Source organism: Pygoscelis adeliae, unplaced genomic scaffold, assembly GCF_000699105.1.
Source record: "Pygoscelis adeliae isolate BGI_AS28 unplaced genomic scaffold, ASM69910v1 Scaffold142, whole genome shotgun sequence".
Taxonomy (NCBI): Eukaryota; Metazoa; Chordata; class Aves; order Sphenisciformes; family Spheniscidae; genus Pygoscelis; species Pygoscelis adeliae.
Genome location: NW_008824247.1, coordinates 1,759,442 through 1,782,302, shown reverse-complemented (window position 1 = coordinate 1,782,302; position 22,861 = coordinate 1,759,442). Strand labels below are relative to the sequence as shown.

The 22,861-nt window shown below is 39.1% G+C and overlaps 1 protein-coding gene across 1 annotated transcript in view; it reads right to left on the bottom strand.

Annotated features, from left to right (window-relative positions):
* Positions 1-19,891, bottom strand: part of ALKBH8 (alkB, alkylation repair homolog 8 (E. coli)) — a 44,774-nt gene extending 24,883 nt beyond the window's left edge. The window contains exons 1-6 of the mRNA XM_009335271.1: positions 19,760-19,891; positions 16,714-16,954; positions 15,535-15,666; positions 14,559-14,654; positions 13,043-13,147; positions 10,315-10,385 (exon numbers count right to left, since the gene is read on the bottom strand). Of these exons, the coding sequence (XP_009333546.1) occupies positions 10,315-10,385; positions 13,043-13,147; positions 14,559-14,654; positions 15,535-15,666; positions 16,714-16,954; positions 19,760-19,891 (777 nt within the window). The remainder of the gene's footprint in view (positions 1-10,314; positions 10,386-13,042; positions 13,148-14,558; positions 14,655-15,534; positions 15,667-16,713; positions 16,955-19,759) is intronic.
* Between the last annotated feature and the right edge of the window lie 2,970 nt (positions 19,892-22,861).

The following is a 22,861-nucleotide window of genomic DNA, read 5'->3' as shown; positions in this document are numbered from 1 at the left end:
AGCCATCTTCTTGGTTAATGATGTCTCCTAGGGCCACAAAGTATAATTCAAAACACAGCATGACACAGAAAGACTTCTTAAAAATCATTTGAAGAAAACTGTTTTATCAATTCACACAATTGCTATGTTTCACCCCATGGAAGTACCACACATCTGAAATACACATATTATTTTAAAGCAGGTAAAACAATCAAAAAGGAAAAACACATTTTCTTGTTTGGATAGGCAGTATTCCAACACTGCTGATTTTCAGCACAAGCAATGTCATCTCTTTCTTCTCTCATTCCCTTCATCTGCTTCATTAGCCAAATGAGCATCTTCACATAATACAGCCAAAGTTATACAAAAGGGCTCAGCATCTGGCCCTGAACCTACAATGGTTTGCATGAATGTGCACTGCAGAGACATGTACGCAGTAACAGAGGAGGAGGAACAAGAACACCTCAAGAGGAACTGTGAAGTGTCCAGTTTTCCCTGCTTTCAGCTGCACCACCAACCTTTGTTCCTTCCAACCATTATTCTGCTGCCCCAGCAAACAGACCAGAGCTTCACCTGCATCGCCCTGCACTGCACCAAGAGGCTGCCTGCCTACTTTCTTCTCCGGTAAGAGCACACACCTCTCCCTTCCTTGATTCACAATCTTTCTGTCAAGTGTATCAGCATCACAGGTTTGACAGCTCTGGCTCCAGCACATTTTTAATTGCTCTAAATTGCCAGTTCCTCAACAAAAATTTCCAGAGTCAACTCTACTGAAACAGAACATTGCAGTACGCAAAATGCTCAGATTTGTAAAGATAGTATAAATGCAAACAGACTTCAAACCCTGTTTACTACACTTACTGGTATTATAAAAGTCCAGTTCAAAGCCAAGAGAGACAATACACCACAGCAGGAGCTTAACTTGTTAAGGTTGTTTCTTTGCTTATAGACTACTTGTGATTATTATTGACTGACTACTTGTCATTTCTACATGAAATCTGCCACAGTCTTAAAATAGGCTCCTATGACAAGAGATGATATCACTGGCTAATGAAATTAGATTTCTTTATTGAATTCCAGAACTGAAGTACAGCTGAAATGCAACAGCTAAAGATAATGACTTTTTAATGCCCCAGAGTTCAGCCTGTTCGCTGTTAATTTGTGGCAGACACCAAGATTCCATTTCATACATCAAGTACTGATCTTCTAAAAATAACATGGGGAATAGAAATAACTTCCACCGATAAACCTCTCGCAGAAATTAAAAATTCTTTAGAAAAAAAAAAGAAATTAGTAACTACTCAAACAACAATACAGAGGTTTCTATAAAAAAAAATTTGAACTATATTTCAAGAATTACAATCCAAAAACTGACTCCAAAATAATTTCAGCTGTAAAAATATTAATTGAAATGTAAATGTAAAATTAAATCTATTAGTTTTCTTCTATTACAATTATTACATTTTTCACAAGAAAAAATAGCAACTTCATATTTAAACAGTTAATTCATCCCACCACCACTGAAAAGTAGTTCATGTATCATAGTGAAGGGTACATGGGGGGAGTGAAGTGGAACAAGAGAAAAGAAAAAAAGAGTTTAAAAAGAGCAATATCATGCATCATAATCTAATTTTTTTTTTCCCTCAAGATTTTTATCTACATATTTCCTACCACATGAAAACCAACTGGAAATCTCTAGCAATAGGCAAGACACTTTTTAGACAGTACGTTTGTTTCCGCTGAAAAATTCAGTATCTGATTTGTGTGTCACAGTAAAGCCATAACAGCCAGATGTCTGAGAATTGGAAATGAAATGATGACGTTGCCTCAGCGTACAAAATAAGCACACTACAGAAACAGCAAATAGCCTGCAGACAACAGGTTCTGTTAAAACAGGATCAAGTTGGTAAAGGAATTATGCAGAAGTTTTCCTTCATTATTTAGCAGCTATGACCACAGTCAGAAAATTGTATGCCCTACTGCAGACTTCAAACATTTTAGAAAGTGTTTCACTCACAGCAGGATTTTGGTGTGATTGTGAGAAAACTAACTGGAACTGTATGACATTTTTCATAGCATCTCTATGTATTTTTCCATGTGATATTAAGTGGATTTCCTTTTCAAATTCCTCCCAATTGCAATTTCTTTTGTCTCTCTTTCCACATTCACCTCGGATGCACTGCTGGTACAACTGCCCAGAGGAGTTCAGGAAACAAGAAGGACATTCTTCCCACATCCCCTTCTCAACACCAACGACTCAAAGAAAACACAGGATGCTAAAATGAGCAACCAACTGACTGGGAAGAAAACAAAGTGGTAGGAACCAGGAGGAGCCGCAGCTCTGTCTTCCCCCTCAGCAGCCAAAATAATGGACCACATGCAAGAAACATAAAACTGCTACACAGAATGGAATAAGGCAACTTCCCACTCCAGCAGACACAGGAGAAATATCTCAGCATGTCACAGCATACTCTGCAGATCAGAGATCCCACAGCAATCAAACTACAGGCTGCCCTTCCTTCCGCAGCACTGAAGTAGGATTCTAGCCAATCTAGGACTTATTAGGCCTTGCATAGTGGGGAACAGCTTTATGGAAAGGCATGGTAGATGACAAGTTTCTTTCTTCTGTGGAGAGGAAGGAAGGCTGGTATGAATCCAACAAGAGGGAGACAGGAGACAAAGCTCTGCAGAGCTATTTGCCCAGTATTGGCCCAGTGGTAGTAAATATCAGACCTCGGAGACTCACCACAGGGACAACTGATACAAAGAGGCACCTGGAAACGGTAATGTCTCATCAAGATTAAAGGGGCGGGGGGAGAGTATTTTTACATACAAAACTTGAAAAGACAGGCTCTGTCATAGCTTAGCTTTGATTTTGTTCCTCCCAAGTAGCTGAGGAGGTTGCGGAGAAGGCAAGATCTCCATGCTGCTGTCTTGTTTCTCAACAAATTACTGCCACACAGCTTCTAGAGAAATAGTGCGAGTGTCATTGTTCTGGGGGCAATTCTGTCCAAATGCTCTTCCTGCAGCATCTCAGTGCAAAGCAAGATTGGTTAGCAGATTCCTACAGCACCTGAGAAAGAAATGCTTGTCTGCATTAGTTATTACTAGGTATTGCAGGACAGGTTCCCTCTGAACAATTTACATGAAAGCTGGGCTTTCAAGACCCTTACAAAGGTTAAAATAACTGATCAGGTGGAAATGTCAGCAGGACACATTGATATCTGCAAAAAGAATCCTGTATGCAAACAGGGAAAAGACATCCAGCACAGAAATAAAAACTCAGAACAGTATGTTTACTGAATATTCACCTTTCCCAAAAAAGACAGTAAGATTATTATAAATATTCCCATGGAGGGCTGCAGGCTTTGTTGCTTATCTCAGAGGGCACAATTCTACATTCAATTACATCAATGTAACAGTCTCCCTTGATTTTGATGGGTCCTATATCTGACCCAAGCTTAATGACAGGACATTATGGTATGACACGGACAGAAAGACACACACAGGACATATTTATACAGAGTAAATGCAAACAAGAGAGACAGATTTATGAAGCCTGATGCATTTAACTTATGGTGCTCAGGACACCTTTCACATGGAGAAGCTCTTCAGTAGTTTTCAAAAATGAAATACCACTTTAAATGGAACAAACCAACTAAATTTGGCATACAATTATAAATACAGTCCCTTTGGGTTTCCAGCTAAATGATACAGAAGCCACTGCAAATCACTATTCTTCAAGAACTGATAAAATCCATGACTGTAAAAAGGGTACAGCTCAAGAAACCTGTCTTACAGATCTGAAAAGCACACTATCGAGCTTCAGGAATCCCACCAGACTCCCTTGAACAAACTTCTGAACTCAGCATTAGGTTGCAGTGATTAAAATTAATGTCTTCCATTTGGGTCAAGAGACATTTTGGTTCTGCCAATCCAATCTCTTTTTAAATATTGATTGCTATTACTACTATTTCACCTACTACAATCATGCTGCTAGCATGGACAGAGGAAAAACTTTGGTATAGTCACTACCAGAGTAATCCTTAATTAGGTAAGACGCTTTCTGCCTTCCCTTAAAAGAAAAATAAAGCGATGTAAATGTAAACAGTAAATTAAACTGAATCAGCAACTAACCAAGGTAAGCAAAACAAGACTGGGACCACAAAGTTAACACAACAATATCCAGTGCCCGCCTACCTTGTTAGAGCTCACACAAGACATGAAACAGGTGCTAACTGTCAAAGGCTGGGTACAGTCTAAACTTTCTAAAGGCTTCTGAGAAAAATCTCTCAAGCAGCTATTACAGAAACAGCTGCTGCTATAGCAGCTACAGGTTTCTGTTTGTTAACCAAGACAGATTAGAAAGAGATCAACAGATAAGAGGCAAAAGTGCAGGAAAAAATGGTCAATTACCAGCCTGAGAGATGAGTAATAGCAGTGTACCTCATTCTACCAGTTCGAGGATGACCATCGGTCACACATATGTCAAAAGATCTGGTGGAGTTTTTCTTTGTAACATTGCTCTGCTTTCAAGCATTAAGAGTCACAGCTTTTCTTTATAGATCAAAGCACTTAATATCTGCAGGCTAAGACATGACGAATATGTGTTCAGATAACAGAAGTTAGGCAGAGGTCAAGGCTGATGCACACATGGCCCCACTGTTTAACCTTGAGCCACAAATCTGACTCAAACCCCTAAAGCTTCCTTTTTGCCGATGTTAGGTCAGGGGGCCTAGCCAGAGCATCACAGCAGTTCTCTGTTCATACCAGCCTTCGTGCCAGGCCAAGGCACAGGGATAGGAAGCAGAGTAAGGCACTCAAGGAGGAAAAGCAGAAGCTAAGGAGAAGAGAATTACAAGCCTGGGGCTTCCACATCAGGGCTCAATATTAGGAAAATGAGACAGAACAACATAAATCATAGTATGGTGCCAACACAACACACCCTTCAGGAAAACCATGACTGCACTTCACCCTCTGCATGGAGCAGTGGGTGTCCCACAGCAGTCTTGAACGGAATGGGGAGAGCTGATGAGGAGGGACTGCAGGGTGTCGCTAGCTGTTCATTGGGGGTAAGAACTGCAGCCAGGAAGGGAAAATTCTTCTATGGGTTGGATACTCTCATAACACTACTTAGCTCGTTATAGAAATGCTACCTCTGTATTTCTAAAATTCTAATGATCAAGGCTTACATGACAGCATGTAAAATGGCAAATTAGGAAAAGTGGAAAAACAGAAATCTCAATATTGATCAAGCTCCTGCTGCAAATGTGCAAAAGGAAATTTGACACAGGCTTTAACTAGGATTTTTTGAGACAGCTGCAAACTTGGCCAGGCTCCTAAGATGAAATACTGTAAAATTACGTGTCTTTAGAGACACCAAACGGAGGCATTGAAAATAACACCTAACTCAAATAAAACCAGAAAATTCTCAACAGAAAGGACTGTTCCCTGTTTTGCAGTACTTTGTTCAAATTCATGGACACATGACATATGGTTTGCCGTTAAGCTTAATGGCATTCTGAACTAAAGTTACCCCATTGCTTTTCTTCTCCTACTATAACAACTTCTGAATTAAAGAAAGTTGTATTCAATAACACAACATTGAAACTGTTATTCATTAATATTTTCAGTTTATCAGCTCCTGTAAAGAAAGGGTGAATGTGGTAATTTATAAAATACCCTTACAAGCCCACAGGACATTCTGGAAGTCTCACTTTATTCTGCACTTTCCCAGGAGATGCCAAAGAAATGGGTCAAAAGCAGAGAAGTGATTAGCCCGAGACCCTCACTTTTCCTGGAGTATTATGGGACAAGACACATCATGTTTCACTGCTTTGCCCTCTATTTAGTGATTTTTATAAGCTAGGCAAATCAAGTTTAATCTGTCTTCTAAACTCCCCAAAACACAAGGTATTGCACCAACCACAACAAAACTGAGCCACTTTGTTTTTCTTGACAAAGCTGTTCCATGTGACTGAGATAGGAAAGAGAATATCACACCTACATTACTGCCTCATTTCATATGAGCTTAAGAACTTGGATTGCTGTAGGTTATCTGATGCAAGACAAATGCAACGTTGTGAAGAATCATTATTTTCTTCTCAAGATTGTTTTATTCATATTTTAAATGAACATATATGCCACATGCCAATAACTATTCCTTTTTCAACATAAATCAAGTTTGCAGAAACAAATTAGACTTACAAGAATTCCTCTAACAAAACAGTACAAAGTGCTTTGTTACTGGATAAACTCATTCACCACTGAGGAAAAGACTGATTCTCAATAATGTGATTTAGGCTGCAAGGTATCACTGAAGACGGCAGTGGCACAAAAGTGTAGTTGGAGACATGTCACTAGTGGTGTACCCTAGCGGTTGATACTGGGGCTAACGCTGTTTAACATCTTCATTAGTGATCTGGACGATGGGGACGATGGGGCAGAGTGCACCCTCAGCAAGTTTACAGACAATACAAAAGCAGGAGGAGTGGCTGATACACCAGATGGTTGTGCCGCCATTCACAGGGACCTGGACAGGCTGGAGAACTGGTGCCAACAGGAACCTCATGAAGTTCAACAAAGGGAAGTGCAAAGTCCTGCACCTGGTCAGGAATAACCCCGTGCATCACTACATGCTGGGGGCTGACCAGCTAGAAAGCATCTTTGCCAAAAAGGACCTTGGAGTCCTAGTGAACAAGAACTTGAACATGAGCCACCAATTTACTCTTGCAGAAAGAAAGGCCAACAGCCTCCTGGGTTACATTAGGAAGAGCACTGCCAGTAGGTCAACAGAGGTGATCCTTCCTCTCTACTCAGCACTGGTGAGGATGCATCTATAGTACTGTGTCCAGTACTGGGACTGGACTTCCCACTACCAGAAAGATATGGACTTAGTGGAGCAAGCCCAGCACAGGGCCATGAAGATGATTAAGGAGTATCTTTACACGAGGAGATGCTGAGAGAGCTGGGACTGATCAGCTTGGATAACAGAAGGCTCAGGCTCAGATAAGATGGCTCTCACCAACATGTATAAATACTTGATGGGAGGGAATGAAGAAGAGGGAGCCAGACTTCCTAGTAGTGTCCACCAACAGGACAAGAGACAATGGGTACAATTTAAAACCCATGTGATTCTAACAGAACACAAGAAAATAGGGTTTTTTTACTGCAAGGGAGGTCAAACACTGGAACAGGTTGCCCAGAGAGGTTCTGGAGTCTCCATCTGCAGAGATATTGGAAACACACCTGGACACAGTCTTGGACAACCTGCTTTAACTAACTCTGCTTGAGCAGGGGCCTTGGCCTAGATGACCTCAAGAGGTACCTTCCAACCTAAACAATTCTGTGGTTCTGTGAAGATGATGTAAGAAGTTTGAGAACCTATGCTGATAGCTAAGGCGCTAGGCTAGGAAGGCACTTGTATTTAGTCCCCTGCTCTGCCACAGACTTCTCTTTCATAAACCAAAGCATTTATTTTAGTTACTAGTTACGAGAATCTGCCTAACTCAGATCCTGGAAGGACAAGCATACAAACAATTGAAAGAAAAGCTCTTTCCATGACTTAGTATAAGAATGCCTCATGTATGAGGCATTCTGCTTTCTTTTCTTCCTATAAATTGTCTGGTTAGCCAACTTCCGAAATAGGATACAGAACCAGTTGGGATGCAAGGTTATTTCTTTATATTTAAATGTGTGCATTTACTGTTGAGGAGAATAAAGAAAGGACAAAACATATGACTGTTTATTTATGTTTTCCATTACACTGCAGCCTAATTTATTCAGGTGAAAAAAAAAAAGTCACACTACAGAGAGAAGAATAGAGAGAAAAAAATACATACCAGAGTTTGCTGCTGTATATGCAACTGCAATTGTTTATTATCAGTGTGTAAATTTTGTACATGGTAAGCTTTAATAGGAATAGAGTATGGGACTTCACTCCTACAATAGCTAACTCACATATTACTGCAACTGATATTTACATTTTAAAATCAGATGAAGACCTAAGTGCACAAAAACACATTAAAGAAATCATAAAAAGTTGTAAAAGTACCAGAAAGAAAAGCCATTAAATAATGCAGCATTTCATGGGCCACTGGCTTGTTTTACTACATGTGTGCTTTGATTGTCTACACCTGAAAAGTGCATTAATGGCCCATTAGGAAAAGGCACTGAAACTTGGGAGCTAACAGACTGCATCCAATGCCTATGCCTGAAATATCTAGAAATGGCCCAAGTCTGGCTGTTTCCCTGATTAAAATGTACACATTCCAATTTTTAACAACATCATAATGCTCCAAGCAGTCCACTTCCCGGAAAGGTTTGTATTTCTCAAGTGATTAAAATCACTCTGTTTTTGGCCGTCTCTGAGACCATCACAAAGGTGTGCTGTAATATAATCATCCAGAAATGCACTGCCTATGGTGCCTCATCAATGAAGTAACAGAGCATCTGTGCCAGAATTGGCCTTTTAGTTGAAATGGAAAGCCTAAGAAAGCCTAGGGCTGCAGATGGAGGCAGAACATGTGAAATTACAGCACCAATATAGTATTTATAAAATAAAGCAACTTTTTTACTATTCACAAGATCAACATAGGAACAGCTGTAAGTTGGGGTCATCCACTGTTGCTGTGCTGCTCTGAATGCTCACCATGTATTAGAAAAATTAAACTTAGGATGGATAAACTGCACAGAAGATCAATCAGAGCCCTTCTAGAGAAACTGCAGGAAAGAGATGAACGTTCCCATGTGCTACCTAGCATGGAGGTGTTGGCACTGTTAAGACAACATTGCAGTTGAACAGAATAGAACACACTATCTCCGAGACAAGGCTAAGTGCAGAAGCCACATGAGGAAGTAGCCCCTAGATTGGGAGATTCCAAAACAAAAGTAGTAAGAACTCTACTGTCACTGTGCATACCATCCTCACAAGTAATCCCAGACGTTCCTACTCGAGTGGATGCTTTTGTGAGTGGTGGACAAATACATCCTTGGTCAGGCTGAGAGGACTGGCAACACTGACAACCCCTTTTCAAGCAACCAAAACCACAGATGTGCCACTGCCACACATGTTAATGAAAAAGCTATCCTTCCTTAGACTCACCCCTAGTCCCAGGAGCTCCACCATCCACTACACAACTTGCAAGAAGAGGAAATCGATGCCAGAACCCAGACTAAAGATTAAAAAAAGTCAGTGCTCAGAATACCCAGCCATGTTCCTTCCTCTCTCTGCCTAAAGAGTAAGACAAACCAAGAGCAATAATAAAAGTTGTTGTTTGGTAACAGGAGAATGCTATTGGTAATACACGTACAACTCTATAAAGACACACATCTGTGTCATCTACACACCACTGTCAGAAAAAACAAGTAGCAGATTAGATCATTCTCATACAGCATTCATAGCTTTTCAATGGAAAGATTCAAAAGTCAAACCTTTATTACCCACTGTGATAACCTGTTCTTAGCCTTGTTAACCTTCTAGTTATCCAGTACCATGGGAATACACAGCAATACACATAACGCCCCTGTCACAAAAAGCCCAAGACAGCAATGGAAGCAGGCCTTGCAGATGTGTAGAATACACTCTCAAGAAACGCGCAGGAAGATGGGAAGGCCAAGAAGCCAAGACTTGCTGCAGTAGTGCTTAAGGCAGAGAAAGTAACACTAAATTTGTAAAACATGGATGGGCACAGATGCAGCATAAAAGTGAAGACACTAATTAGAGCACTGAGACTAGATGATACGGACTGTTTTCAGCCCTACTCTTGATATGTTACATGACTTGGTGCTAGTCCACTGTTCTTCTATTTCCCTTCCCACTCTTTGTCTACATCATCTGCATATGTTGGAAGCTCATGAGATCAGAGTCTACCTCTGCCTGCACCACGAGTAGCTCAGTACGGTTCAGACCCTGACTGGACCTTCTACAGGTAATATACCTACATTAGCCTACTGTCAATGTACTGAATATAAAAATAATGGGAGGCTTATGCAGACCAGAGGGAACAGGGGATAACACAGGAAAAAATGAAAGTAGAAACATAAGCAGGAGTGATACTCTTTCTAAGACGAATACAAAATGAAGGAAGGTCTATGGAGAACTGGATGCTAACATTTAAAAATAGGGTATCACCAATATCACTGGCAAATCTTCCAGTGACATCATCTCATTGCAGTTACTTATTTAATAAGCATATCACATTACCTTACATGCTTGATATTAAACTCAGAATAGTGTGAACAGACACCATGGAAAATCAAATTAACTTGTACTAAATATAAAAATGAAAGTTGTCAGTAAAGCATCATCAAAACACATACAAACATTAAATTTACCTCAGCTCCTAAACTGAGAGAGATTATTTCATCCTCAAAAGCGGAATGTGTATCAATATGAGGAGGAATTCCTGCATAAGAAAAAAAAACAAACAAGCCAGTATAATAATAATAGAGTGGTATCTCTGTTAGCAAGCTGTTTCCGTGGATGTCCATATAGAAAACTGGGATGTACAGTTGAACAAACAAAACTTATCATAAAGGAGGGAGTTACCTTCCAAAAGAATTCAGGACAATTATCCGATTTACATGCCCAGATTAGATGCACACAGTTAACACAAGTGTCCTGTATAACTAGCGGAAATATCTAGAAGACAGTTCAGAGCACCCAAAGGCCTCACTCACCCTCTGAAGACTCCAAATGCTCTCCTCGCTGCAGAGAGCACCTGAAATCACTACGCTCTCCCCTGTCGTGGTTTAACCTCAGCAAGATCTCACCGCATGGTAGGGAACTGTAGCCAGTGGAGGAGCAAGGCCAGCAGACAGCTCGAGAGAACTGCAACTACGCCTTCCTTTGACACCATAGCAGGCCCAGACAGATAGGGTAACTCTTATGTGATCCAAACCAAAACAGTTATATTTGCTTATTAAAAGCTCTACCCACATTCATTTTGGACACTATCAAATTTCTGAGCTGAGAACATTTTTTCCTAATAATGTCAGTCAGCACTATAAAGTATCCTTATTATACGCCAGATTTTACCTCCAGATGTTAAATATTCTGAATTCCAATAGTTTCGATGAAAGCAATACAAGTGTTTTATGAGGCCAATATTTAATGATAGAAAATCAGCGAGTCTTGAAAACCCAAGGACACATATCTGTTTGTGCTCATAACCTTGCCTCGGTATAAAGCACTGAAACTCTGCCTTCAGATGTGCACTGAAGTCAGTGCAATTCAGTATGCAACAGGAGAACATCGACTGCTCTCTTCAGCATCACCCAGACAATTCAATCAAGACCACACTAACCTACCTACCTGCTGTTCATACTCCATATATGCAGCACATAGTAAGAGTCACCTAAACATTCAAAAGTGGATGGTAACTTTCAAGCATAATCTACAACTTTAAACATTATTAGGACCCTGAATGAAAAAAGTGCCCTCAAAAAGGAATTCATTTAATGTGTGTTAAGTGTGGCCACTACAGCTTAGGTACCCAAAGTCATCAGTCATGACACTTTTTAAAATCTCAAGTGTAATTTCCAGTGACAACCTGGCTCGGAACACAGATACTAAAGGTATTAATCTGACTGCACTCTGTGCTCATTCATATCCTAACAATTTGCACTTAAGAAAGGGTATTTTGCTTTGGGCTTTTTTTTTTTAAACTGCTTCTATTCTTGATAGAAACCTACAATTCTAACTAATCTCCTCTAATGTCCCAGCCAGAAGTACATGACTGTATCAACTTAACAGATTGCCAGATACATAAATAAATAGGATCAGCTTTTCAGACCCCTGTTTGGCAAACACTGTGTTAGCTGTCAGACACTAATTCTGAAAGAAAAGCTGTTGTCCCTTCTTCCTAAGAACAAATGAGATATCCACTCTAGAAAGGAAGCCAGATACTTAGCCTTGATGATTGACCTTCGCAAAAAGCACAGCATGTGATTTATTTCCTGGAGGTGTGATTAGAAGCAAATTTCTCTTCAGATGTCTCCAGTTTGGGCAAGATTATACAAACAGAATAATTTCTTATTCCTCAGATAAGGGAACACTGATTGCATCATACTTAACAGTCCATATATCACATATACTAACATTATATCATGTACTAAGAGCAAGAGCCATTTCCTGGAGACGGTATGCACAGTACAGGGAGCAAGAAGAATCTGGAGTGAAAAAATGCACTTGAGTACAAAACCAAATATGACTATTCATTCCTGCATCTTTTTATGTTTAGTTTCCAAGTTATGGCCTTGGACTCAAACACCATCAATTTCCTTAACAGTAGTATCAAGAAATGTACTTCCAAACACAAGCTCCCAGGTTCAGAAACCAGTACGAAGACTTTAGTTTTGATTCAAAGCATTCCTAGTCACAGAGGAAATAACTAAGCAGGTGCTTAAATCCTGTCCCTACACCATGTCACATTTAGATGCTATTCCCTTCTGATTTTCAGTTAAGTTGTACTGGTTTGGCTGGGATAAAGTCAATTTTCTTCACAGTAGCTTGTATGGTGTTATGTTTTGGATTTGTGATGAAAACAGTGTTGAGAACACAGGGATGTTTTAGTTATTGCTGAACAGTGCTTACACAGCATCAAGGTCCTTTCTGGTTGTCATGCTTCCCTGCCAGCAAGTCAGCCGGGGGTACACAGGAAGTTGAGAGGGGACACAGCTGGGACAACTGACCCTAGCTGACCAAAGGGATATTCCATACCATATGACATCATGCTCAGCAATAAAACTAGGGGTGAGGTTTACTGGGGATGCCATTGCTCAGGGACTGGCTGGGCATTGGTCGGCTGGTAGTGAGCAATTGTTTGGGGGCTTTTTGCATCACTTGTTTTTCTTTGGAGTTCGTTTTTTTCTTTTTTTTTTTAACTTGTTAAACTGTCTTTAGCTCAACCCATGAGTTTTCTCACTTCTATCCTTCCGATTCTCTCCCCTATCTCAGTGAGGAGGAGTGAGCAACTGGCTGTGTGGTGCTTAGTTGCCTGCCAGGGTTAAATCACAATGTAAGGTAAAAAGCTCAAAATTTTTGAAGGACAAATAAACTTACCTTGTCCAGGTTCATACTGATTTACAGTCAGTTGATCAGGTTTATGTTTGATATATCCCTGCTTTAAGCACTCCTCCAAGAATAGGTCGCAAATTTCAGGAAGACCTAGTTATAGAAACAAAACTGTAAGCAAAACAGAATAGCTCTTTATATTTTTATCCTTTTCACAATAAATATAATAACTGGACAAAATACATAGAAACAGCTTCATAGATACCTAAGTCCATCTTTAATAATGATCACTCTGCATTTGCTGTAACGCACACATTAGAATTGAGGGCCTGATCTGCAAGTCCAGTATATTTTTAATATCTCACAGTTAGAAAGGCCGTTCCTCCAAAGCCTCTGCATTCAGAAGCAGATCAGGTCTACTCCTTACAAATGCAAACTGCACTATATTGCACATAAATAAAAGCATATCAAATCAGAGGCAAATTTTTCACTAACTACAGTAAAAAAGTTGCAGTCAAGAAGCAAAATTATGCAGAAAGTCAGAAGTTGTGTGGAGAGCTCTCTCAAAAAATTTACTCCCTAAAAATCTGTTACTGAATTAGATTAAATATCACCAAAAAAAATCTGCTGAAGTTAAACTGGTTTTGAAACAGGAATGAGAGTTACAGTCCTTCACTGACTCTTTGGTTTGCTATTTTACCTGAGGACTTCACTGTAAAATTCTGTTGGAGGTAACACCCACAAACATGTTAGTAACAGCCCTTTCATTAATCTATTAATTTTTATTTTTTAATTGTTCTCCCCAAATGAAGTGTTTATGCTTTTCTCACACATAAAATATTCTAGTTGTGAGACTAGAAAACAGTTCAAATATCAATACTTTTATGATTATATAGCGTCACTGTTAAAACCGCAGCATAACCAGAATCCTCCTGTTGGAAGCTACGTCCACCCCAGTACACATGCACCACTTTAAACACCTTCAAGTTTTATAGGAATTTAACTCCCCTATTTTACTATTTTTAAATCTAAGACTATAAGATGACTCACTCGCTTTGCTCTGACTCACAGCTCTCAACTCCAAATAGGAGTTATTCAAACCTTTTCAAAATTGCTTTCACTCCAAAGGAAATTTTATTTTGGTGTGCATCCAGCAAGCTTCAAGCTACTCAAGATAAATATATACAGCAATATACGTCACAACCCCCAAACAAATGAATACGTAATTTATAACACGTAATCGTTTCATGAAACAAAAGCTAAAAAAGAATGACAATTACTGTCCCAAAAGCCTTATTTGACTGGACCTTAACAAAGGGCAGCAACCCCTGGCTGCAAGTGATTGGAAAACAAGCTTCATGCGCTCACAGTAATTTGGAATGGACCCCACTGAAAAGCACTGTTCAGTGTGTGCTTAAGATACAGTAAAGGCTCTTCTTTTATTAGAATCTAACCTCTCCTTTAATTAGAATCTCACATCCATATCTCAGGGAGGCTTAAAGGCTTTATATAATGGTTCAAACATCAGTGAGAAGTAAGTATGATTTAAAATGGAAGCTCTCACCTCCAGGTAAAGGTTTGTCTTTATCAACATTGTTGTTATCATAGCAAAACTCATATCCAAAATGCTTTACTCTTCTATGCTTTAAAGTCTTCTGGACTGTAAAAACACACAAGTCTAAAGTAAGGTTAGACTACATAAAACAGTATAGACAATTTGCTTTGCTTCCCTATTCCATCTGACCTGTTAAACCTAAACATTCTTTAATAACAGTTGAAACAATGTGTGTGACCCTTGCTCTTCATGGCACACACTTCTGCCTTACTACGTTTTGTATTTGCATCAGGCATCACATTCACTGCTGTCTGAAGTCAAACTGATGGTGTTTTTGTACATGCAAGAAGTAGCGAGTACCAATTTTCTTGAGCCATGTTTAATGCATCTTTATTCTTGCCCTGACCTCTGAATTTGCACTTGATTAATATCCTGTGGATACAGCAGGATCCTTCACTTTCACAAATTACGAAGTTACATGTTAGCCAAGGTCAATATAACCCTTTATGTTGTTCCAAGGAACAAAATTTACAAAGAAACATTGAAGTGAAGTCCAAGAACAATTATTTTACTAAGAGATTTAACTCCACACAGCTCAAGTGAAAGCACAAAAGCATGCGGAATGTGTGTCTCACTGACTTTTTTTGATTTAAGAGAAGACACAGCTCCTCAGCTGGACATCAAATTACAAGGGTAACCTTCACAAAACAGTCCTGTGCTTGGCATGACACCTAAAAAAGACTTCAGTTGTTTCTGGATGCAGGAATACTATTCAAGTAAATCCATACCAGAATATCAATTCAGACCACTTACCCCCAGGAGTTTACCACTTGCAATTCAAGACCCTATTTCTAAAATACTAAGAACAAATACACAAGGATTTCAAACAATACATTTACCAAGATGTAGACTTCTTGAAAACTGACACTGTAGGAAAAAACAGCACAAGGGTATGGAAGGTCTGGATTTCTATGGTTTTGCCCACCATTTTGGGTATCTTCATCTCCTATCCAGTCAATACTTTCCAACATCCTCCTTTCTTCCTCTGAAGAAATAATCTTTTCAATGACCGTTAGGCCTGGAGGCAAGCTTGTAGGAACAGCATTCTGCCAGAGAACTAGGGTGTACGGAAAAAGAGAATATTGCCACTGTTTAGAGAAAATAAAAACATGTGTTCCGTATAGGGATATTTACTATGTTTGAGAATATAGTATAGCTGTAGAAATATCTACTTTAATGATACAATGGAGCCCTCACTGGGGTCTTATTTGGTGAACGAATGATCTCTTTTTGGCATTACAAAACAGGATAAGGCCCAAGTTTTGCATCATGAAAAGCACTCTCTAAAAATTTTACTGCATAAGACCAACAAGACTCCACTGTTCAAACGCAAAACCACTTGTGATTTTCCTGTCAAAATAATGCTAAAAAGAATTTCCCAATCACTTCAGGATTCTACCTGTATTTCATTTTAATTTTCTAGAACTTTGATGGTTTACCATATCACCAGATTACTCTGTCCAGAGAAGCAATCTGTAATCAACTACGGAAGAGTATAATGCAATACCTAGGTGAACACAAAATGTTGGTGATGTAGGGACAATCAGTTTGCTATCCTAATAGCTTAAAAAAGCTATTCACTGGCAGAACGTACAGACCAACACCAGGAACCCTTTTCACTAGACACCATAAAAGCTCATAGAAAGAGCAACAGTTCTTGTACTAAATAGTTTATAGTCAGCCATAAAAAAAGCCTGGAGAGAAGGGGAAAAAAAAGGCCAGAAATCTTATTGTGCCTACTTTCCTTCTTGGAGTTGAGATAGAGATCGCAAGACTAAGGTCACACAAGAAATCCAGTGAACTATCCCAGAGATCTCCTGGGTTCCACTTTAGCTCCTTAATTACAAAACCTTCATATGCAGTATTGAATGGTCTGGAAACTACCTAAATCCTTTTTCCTTTTGCCTCCAAGTAAAGGAGTTCAAATTAGAGCATCCTATCATGAAATACAAGAAGCACTGATTACTTTATGTCCTGAATCTTACATTCTGGCTTTCATTCTCTTTGTCTACTTACAAAGACTACTGTGCTTTTAGCTATATTTACGACCTAGGAAGTAAAAGCAAAAGGAAGTTGGATATATAGGAGAGCAGGAAAATTATACCTTTTTCCACAAAATTAATATATAGAACAATGTTTTGGCCAAAGTCATCCAGTGTTACTTCTTTTCCATTAAGGGCATCAAAGGCTTTCTTGGCTTCTTCTGTTGTCCCATATTTCACAAATGAATATGGTTTATTCGGTGGCATTAAGAGTGTTTCCACCAATCCATACTCTTCTACTATCCTGAGCAGTTGGTTTCTACTCATCCCATTACCAAGACCAGCATTGGCAATAACCAGGCTCTAATTGAAGAGGAATTTAAAAAATGGAGAATTAGTGATTAGTGTTGGTTCATTTAAAACTAACACTCTACCAAGAGAGCAGCTCTATAAAGAAAAATTAAGTAAGCTGATGAGTACTTTTATGTATTCCACACAAGATATTTACATTTCAATGAGCTTGGTATATGAGGCTAAGGCAACCTTTGTTTGCTCAGCACATATTCTGGCAGAAAAGCTTGCAACCTCTATCAGAGATACCTCCTCAATTAATATGTGTAGTTGCTATTACAAGAGCACTTAAGCTTCAAACCGGCATGTGTGTGTCAAGTGCACTGCAGGCAAACAGCGACACTGGCACACATAATTTTGGAGGTTTCTAAAAACAGAATTTTTCCAGAGACCAGCTACCACTAACAAAAACAAACAGAAAAACCTTTGAAGGCTGTGATTCTTTTTTTTTTTTTTTTTAAGAAAGGTTTTCTCATCTTTGCCAAGGAGTCTCTCCAAGCATAGAGAGATTGATATTCCCAGTCCCACCTCATGCCCCCCCATACATCAGGTTCACCAAAAAAAAAGCAGCAGCCTCTAGAAACAGAGGATCTAGTTCTGCTCCAGCAGTCTTATCTGAAAATTCTCCCTCTTGTTTTTATAAACAAAAGGGATTTATGTCCCATCCTTAGTTAACACAGATTACTTCATGCACAATGCCCAATTGCTTAATTCTATGCTTTCATAGTGATTTATGTCCAAAATTATCAAGGAATATCCAGTTTGTGAGGACTGTTGCTGGTTTGCCAAATATTAGAAGAAACAACAAAACAGAACTTTTCAAAGGAATATTATTCAAGAAATAGCCTTTGAAAATACATGGACCTTTTCAAAACAAATTAACAAGTTCTTTTGATATCTAAATAGCTATATGCCATAACTGGATGTTCAATCTAATCATGGTGGTTGAAAGAAGTTTAAGTCCCTTTTTAAGGCCAAATGAGGATGCAGTCTTGAAGTTTTGATTGAGCTCTGGTGACTCCAAACAGCCAGCAATGATTTATTCAGATTGACTCCACGTAATACCTTTCCAGAAAGCTTTCAGACAATCTTTTCCTTAAAGTCTATAAATGTTCTATGACCTTTTCTGAAGGCAGCTGGTAAAGTGTTCAATTGTTTCAAATGATAGCATTTCACTTCTCTAAAAGACAGAAAATTAGGTTTAAAACTGAAGAGAAGGATTATTAAAAAAAGAAAAATTTATACAGTGAGCATGCCTGAGGTACTGCTGTGATTAGGCCTATTGCGATGGCTCTGTTAACACTTGTTCTTAGCACTGCATCAGGCTGTCCATTACTTATCACATTTTTCAAAAGTGACCATATTATTAACTGTTGTTATTTTCTAGAATGTTATTAATGGGGAAGCCCATGTGTGTAGAGGAAACACAGAGCCAGTGCTTTCACTGGCTGTAAGCACTTCATCTACAAAGACCGTCACTACACAACAGCAGCACATACAGCAACTGATCATGTTCTCCTGACTGAGCAATTTCAATATAATCAGACTCTTGCACAAAGCCTGAAAGCATTTTCTGTATTCTTGACACAAGTTTATCACCAGCACTATGATTCTGTTTCATACACCACTTATTCAAATGTTCTGTCATCGATGAGGATCTTGCTGGACCCCAAAATTACTCTTTGGACAGATTAGATGGATAACTTGGTATATGGGGCAGTGTCGAGGGGAACAAGTCCCGGACTACAGACCCATTTCCAAGCAACACTAGAAGAACACAGTCCCTGCTCCAAAGAGCTTACAGTATATACAAGATTGCTGGGTCATTTTAGCATATGCTAAATGTGAAATCTGAGTGAAGACTAAGCCCAGTTTTGTTACAAAAAAGTATAAAGATCTAACCGATGTTTCCATATTTGAATGGGGAGAATCGGCAGGATCAAGATGAACAAGGCCAGAGCAAATGATACTGCTCCACAGTCTTTCAAGCCATTAGCATCTCCCCACAACTGACGGAGGGAAATTATAAACTCTCTTTCTAACTTCTTCCCTTTCTGTCTGCAAGTTCCTGTCACTTACTTTTTGCTACGCCAGTATCTGCAAGGTCACCCTCTGATCTGCTGTAACTCTCTACTGTGGCAGAAAACTACAGATCAAAAAGCTGAGTAGTTTTCTGTTAGGTTAGGGAATAAAGTGGCTTATGGTAAAGTTCATTGAGCATCATAAGAAAGCAGAACTCCCTCCTATCTTGTCCCCTTTTGTGAAAGGGAAGAGAAAGTTGTCCCCTTTTCAACAGCTGTAAGTCAGTCAACCAGTTCAACTCCCACAGAACCACAGCCTAAATCAATTTAGGTGAAGAAAACAATGTGGAAAAGATTTCTAAGGTAGACATGTTTTTAACAGGGAGTTTAAATGAGACAAATCATACTTGATAGAGAAGTATAGAGGAAAGAAAGATACAAAAGCTAAAAGCTAGAGAAGAAATCACACAGAGAAAGAGAAGAAAAGTTTATCTACTTCAACAAGGTAACATTTCCCATGCTTCCTCCCCCTCCCCAACCCAAGAAACTACTGTTTCAGGTTAAAAAAAAAAAAACAAACAAAAAAACACAACCTTATCCAAAGGCCGTCAAAGTCTCTCCAGACATTAAACTGCTGAAGTACAGTTCTGCTTTGAAATCAAAGAGGCACAGAAAACCCTCAGTCTCAGGAAGTGCATTTTGGAAGAGAACTGCATTTTAGACAAAGCATATGTGACAACAGAACACAGATAAGCAGCATTTTCACACTACCAACAAAATCAGAACTGCCAGTCACCTGTGTGGCATGGGAGATGCACTCAATGCCCTCATGTCTCATCAATGTATGCTGAGCTCTGACCTGCTTCCTCAATACCTTCTTCCTCATTTTATGGATTTTCAGGTGATCTTCGCTGGTTTTAACCTCCATGCTGGTGATCTGGGAAGCAGAAATAACAACACATAGTAAGCGTTCTGCTTGAAAAATTAAATGCTTCAGTCTGCTGTAGAGAGATAGCCTCCTCATCTCATATGTAAGCTCTAGGATAGTAACAGGACTTTCTATAATTCCAGATTTTATTAATTATTTGGGGCTGACAAAAGTGAGTCTGCAAACTACATTCTTTCTCAGTCAATAGCACTGTTTTCCCCATCTCTGAAGCCTTGCTATTAAACCCTCTTTTATTAAGAGGATCCCTCCCAAAAATAAAGCTTTATAAAGACTGCCATGATGCTAGATTTCATTTTCATTTTCCAGTTTTTCTCTTCCTCTTCACTCCTTTATTCACAATATCACTACATCAAATTGCAGTTCTTAACTTGCCTGCCCCTCCTGTTTTCACATAGTAGTTTCAGTTTCCTTCTTTCTACAGTCTCTCTAGGGCAGAACAAGAGAAAAAAATATATGTGGAGCTGCCATGTATCGTCTTCGCTTCTAAGTTATTCATGCCTCACCAAATGCTTGAGTTGGAGATGAACTGTTCCCATTTGGCTCCTTTTTCCTAATTGCCACTTTCAAGTAAATACGACATTTGGCAAAAATTTCTTTTTTTGAGAGTAGAAAAATGTGTTCAATACTTAGATATCCAAGAACTAGCAATGAGGATGCTCCACACCTCATTTAGCACATCTCCCAAGGCCAAACTTCACGCAAGTCACATTCCTCTCATGAGAAGGAACAGAAAACTATGTACATATATTAACTATTGAATTTAGTGACAACACAGCGTTTACCTACCATTGAGTTACTTAAGGGTCACTGGCCTTCTCCAGATTTTGTTGCATCTTTTGCCACTTTTGGTCTACCGCTATACTGAGATCATACAGTACCTTCCTACATCCCTCTGAGCCTACTTTCTTTTCCTTTCTCCCTTCCCACTTCCTTCAAACCCAAGGGAAGAGTCCAGACCTCACTTAAGACTATCACAAAGCTCGCAGACATTGATATGGCTAGACTTTGCCTTTCTCTCTTTCTCTCCCTATAGCATAATCCCTTACCCATATTTTAGGGGTTTCTTCTCTTCTTTCCCCAAAATCCTCCTAACAGTACAGGTGGACAATCCAACTGCAGTTGTCTGTCCTTTTCCATTCTTTTATTATCATTGGTCTGATAACAATCCTTCCATCTCATCTTCTCTTCACCTCAAAAAATGTTTTCATTTATGTTTTTTTAATAAAATAAAAGGAGAAAAAAAAAAGAACTATGCCAATCACCACTATATTTACTTATTTAAATGTGTCAACTGCTTCAACAGTCGGTCATCCACTTGTATACCTTCTGGCTTGCAAGACTGCATAGCTGCTTCCCAACACCTAAACTGCAGACACAATCATGATAACATGACAATGTATCACAGGAAAATTGTAAAGGTAAAAAAAAAATCATATTAGTATTTGATGCAACTTTGTATTGAATGACTTAGCAAATATTTTCTTTTAAACAAATGCAAATATGCTAGTAAAATTGTTATAAAAATATTAAAGAGTTGCATAGGAGCTACAAGTGTGTATTCCCTTTGACTGCTGCAGCATTACCATCATCAACATGCATAACTATTAACTGCACTGAAACAGTAAAATCTTTGAAGGGAATCAGAATGACAAAAGCACCCAGTGGAAATTACAGATTCTAATCCTCCAAAAAGGAGCAGAATAAATGCTGCCAAAGACGACTCAGTCTTTTGCCACTCCTTACCATTTGTTGGTTCTTCCTCCTACCCTTGCTCTTCCACTCCCAAACCTAATTTTACAGCAGTCTCAAATGAACTAAAACACTTGTCAAAGAAAATTAATTGGCAACAACAATTTCAAGCAAACCTAGCAAGTTACTGGCATGGCAGGCTCCAACAATTCTATCCCGAAACAGTTTCAGATGCCTGCTATCAAGTTTGAGATGGCACATGCATGGCTGTGACAGTTTGAACCCCAACCTCCTGGCCAAACAGCATTACTCGATTTTTTACATATATCCTGACCACATAAAGACCACGTTTACATCTGAGCCTGACAAAAAAACCTAATAAATTACTCAGCACCAAGATTTATCCTACCACCGCTAGACTCTTGCCAGTTCCTAAGGTCTCTTAGAGCTAATTCAAGCATAACTATGCAACAGAGGCAAAATATATAAGAAAGAAATCTCCCTAGTGACAAAACTCTAACAGGATACAGTTTCAGGAAAAGGAGGAGACTACTGAAATAATTATTTCATGTGACTTCAGAAACATAAACCGTAAAAGCTGAAAAGATTAGTGGGTTATAGAGCCAATCTTCCTTTCTGTAAAATTGTTTATTACAGATTTGTTAGCAACTGTCTCCCGTTTCCCTTCAAAGCAATAGTGCTCGCTAAGGGCTTTTTGCATATTTTATATCTCTGCTTTTCTCCCTTCCCTTCCTGAATCTCTTGGTACTTTCTTAAATAATCATTTTCCCTTCTTGATGGCAGACCTGCACACAGTCCACAGTTCATTCACTGACAAAACCACACTTGCTTCTAAAGACAAACAGTTCAAAATAGTTTTCTTATTGAGGATTCTTCACTTAATCTCCAACTAGGGTTAAACACACAGAAAGCAATGGTCCCCTTAACCTTCATTAGCTAAACAACGATCAAGAAATCTCAAACTTGCTTAGACAAAAAAAGCACAGCGAGACACAAAAAAAACCAACAAAAGATAAATGCAAAGGTACCTGGGGCAGGGGGAAGTCTCTTGAAAAGAGGCATGAAAAGGTGACATCAAGTACATTCCCCTAAGTGCATCTAATGGGTTACCCTTACCAGGATTCATCTGATTTGCAGGCTTGTTCAACAGCAATCTTACCATGACCAAGCTGTCCAATTAACAGGTTTGGTCCAAAAGGCTTGGCCTGCCCAACTTTATTTGCCATACACAGGTGAACA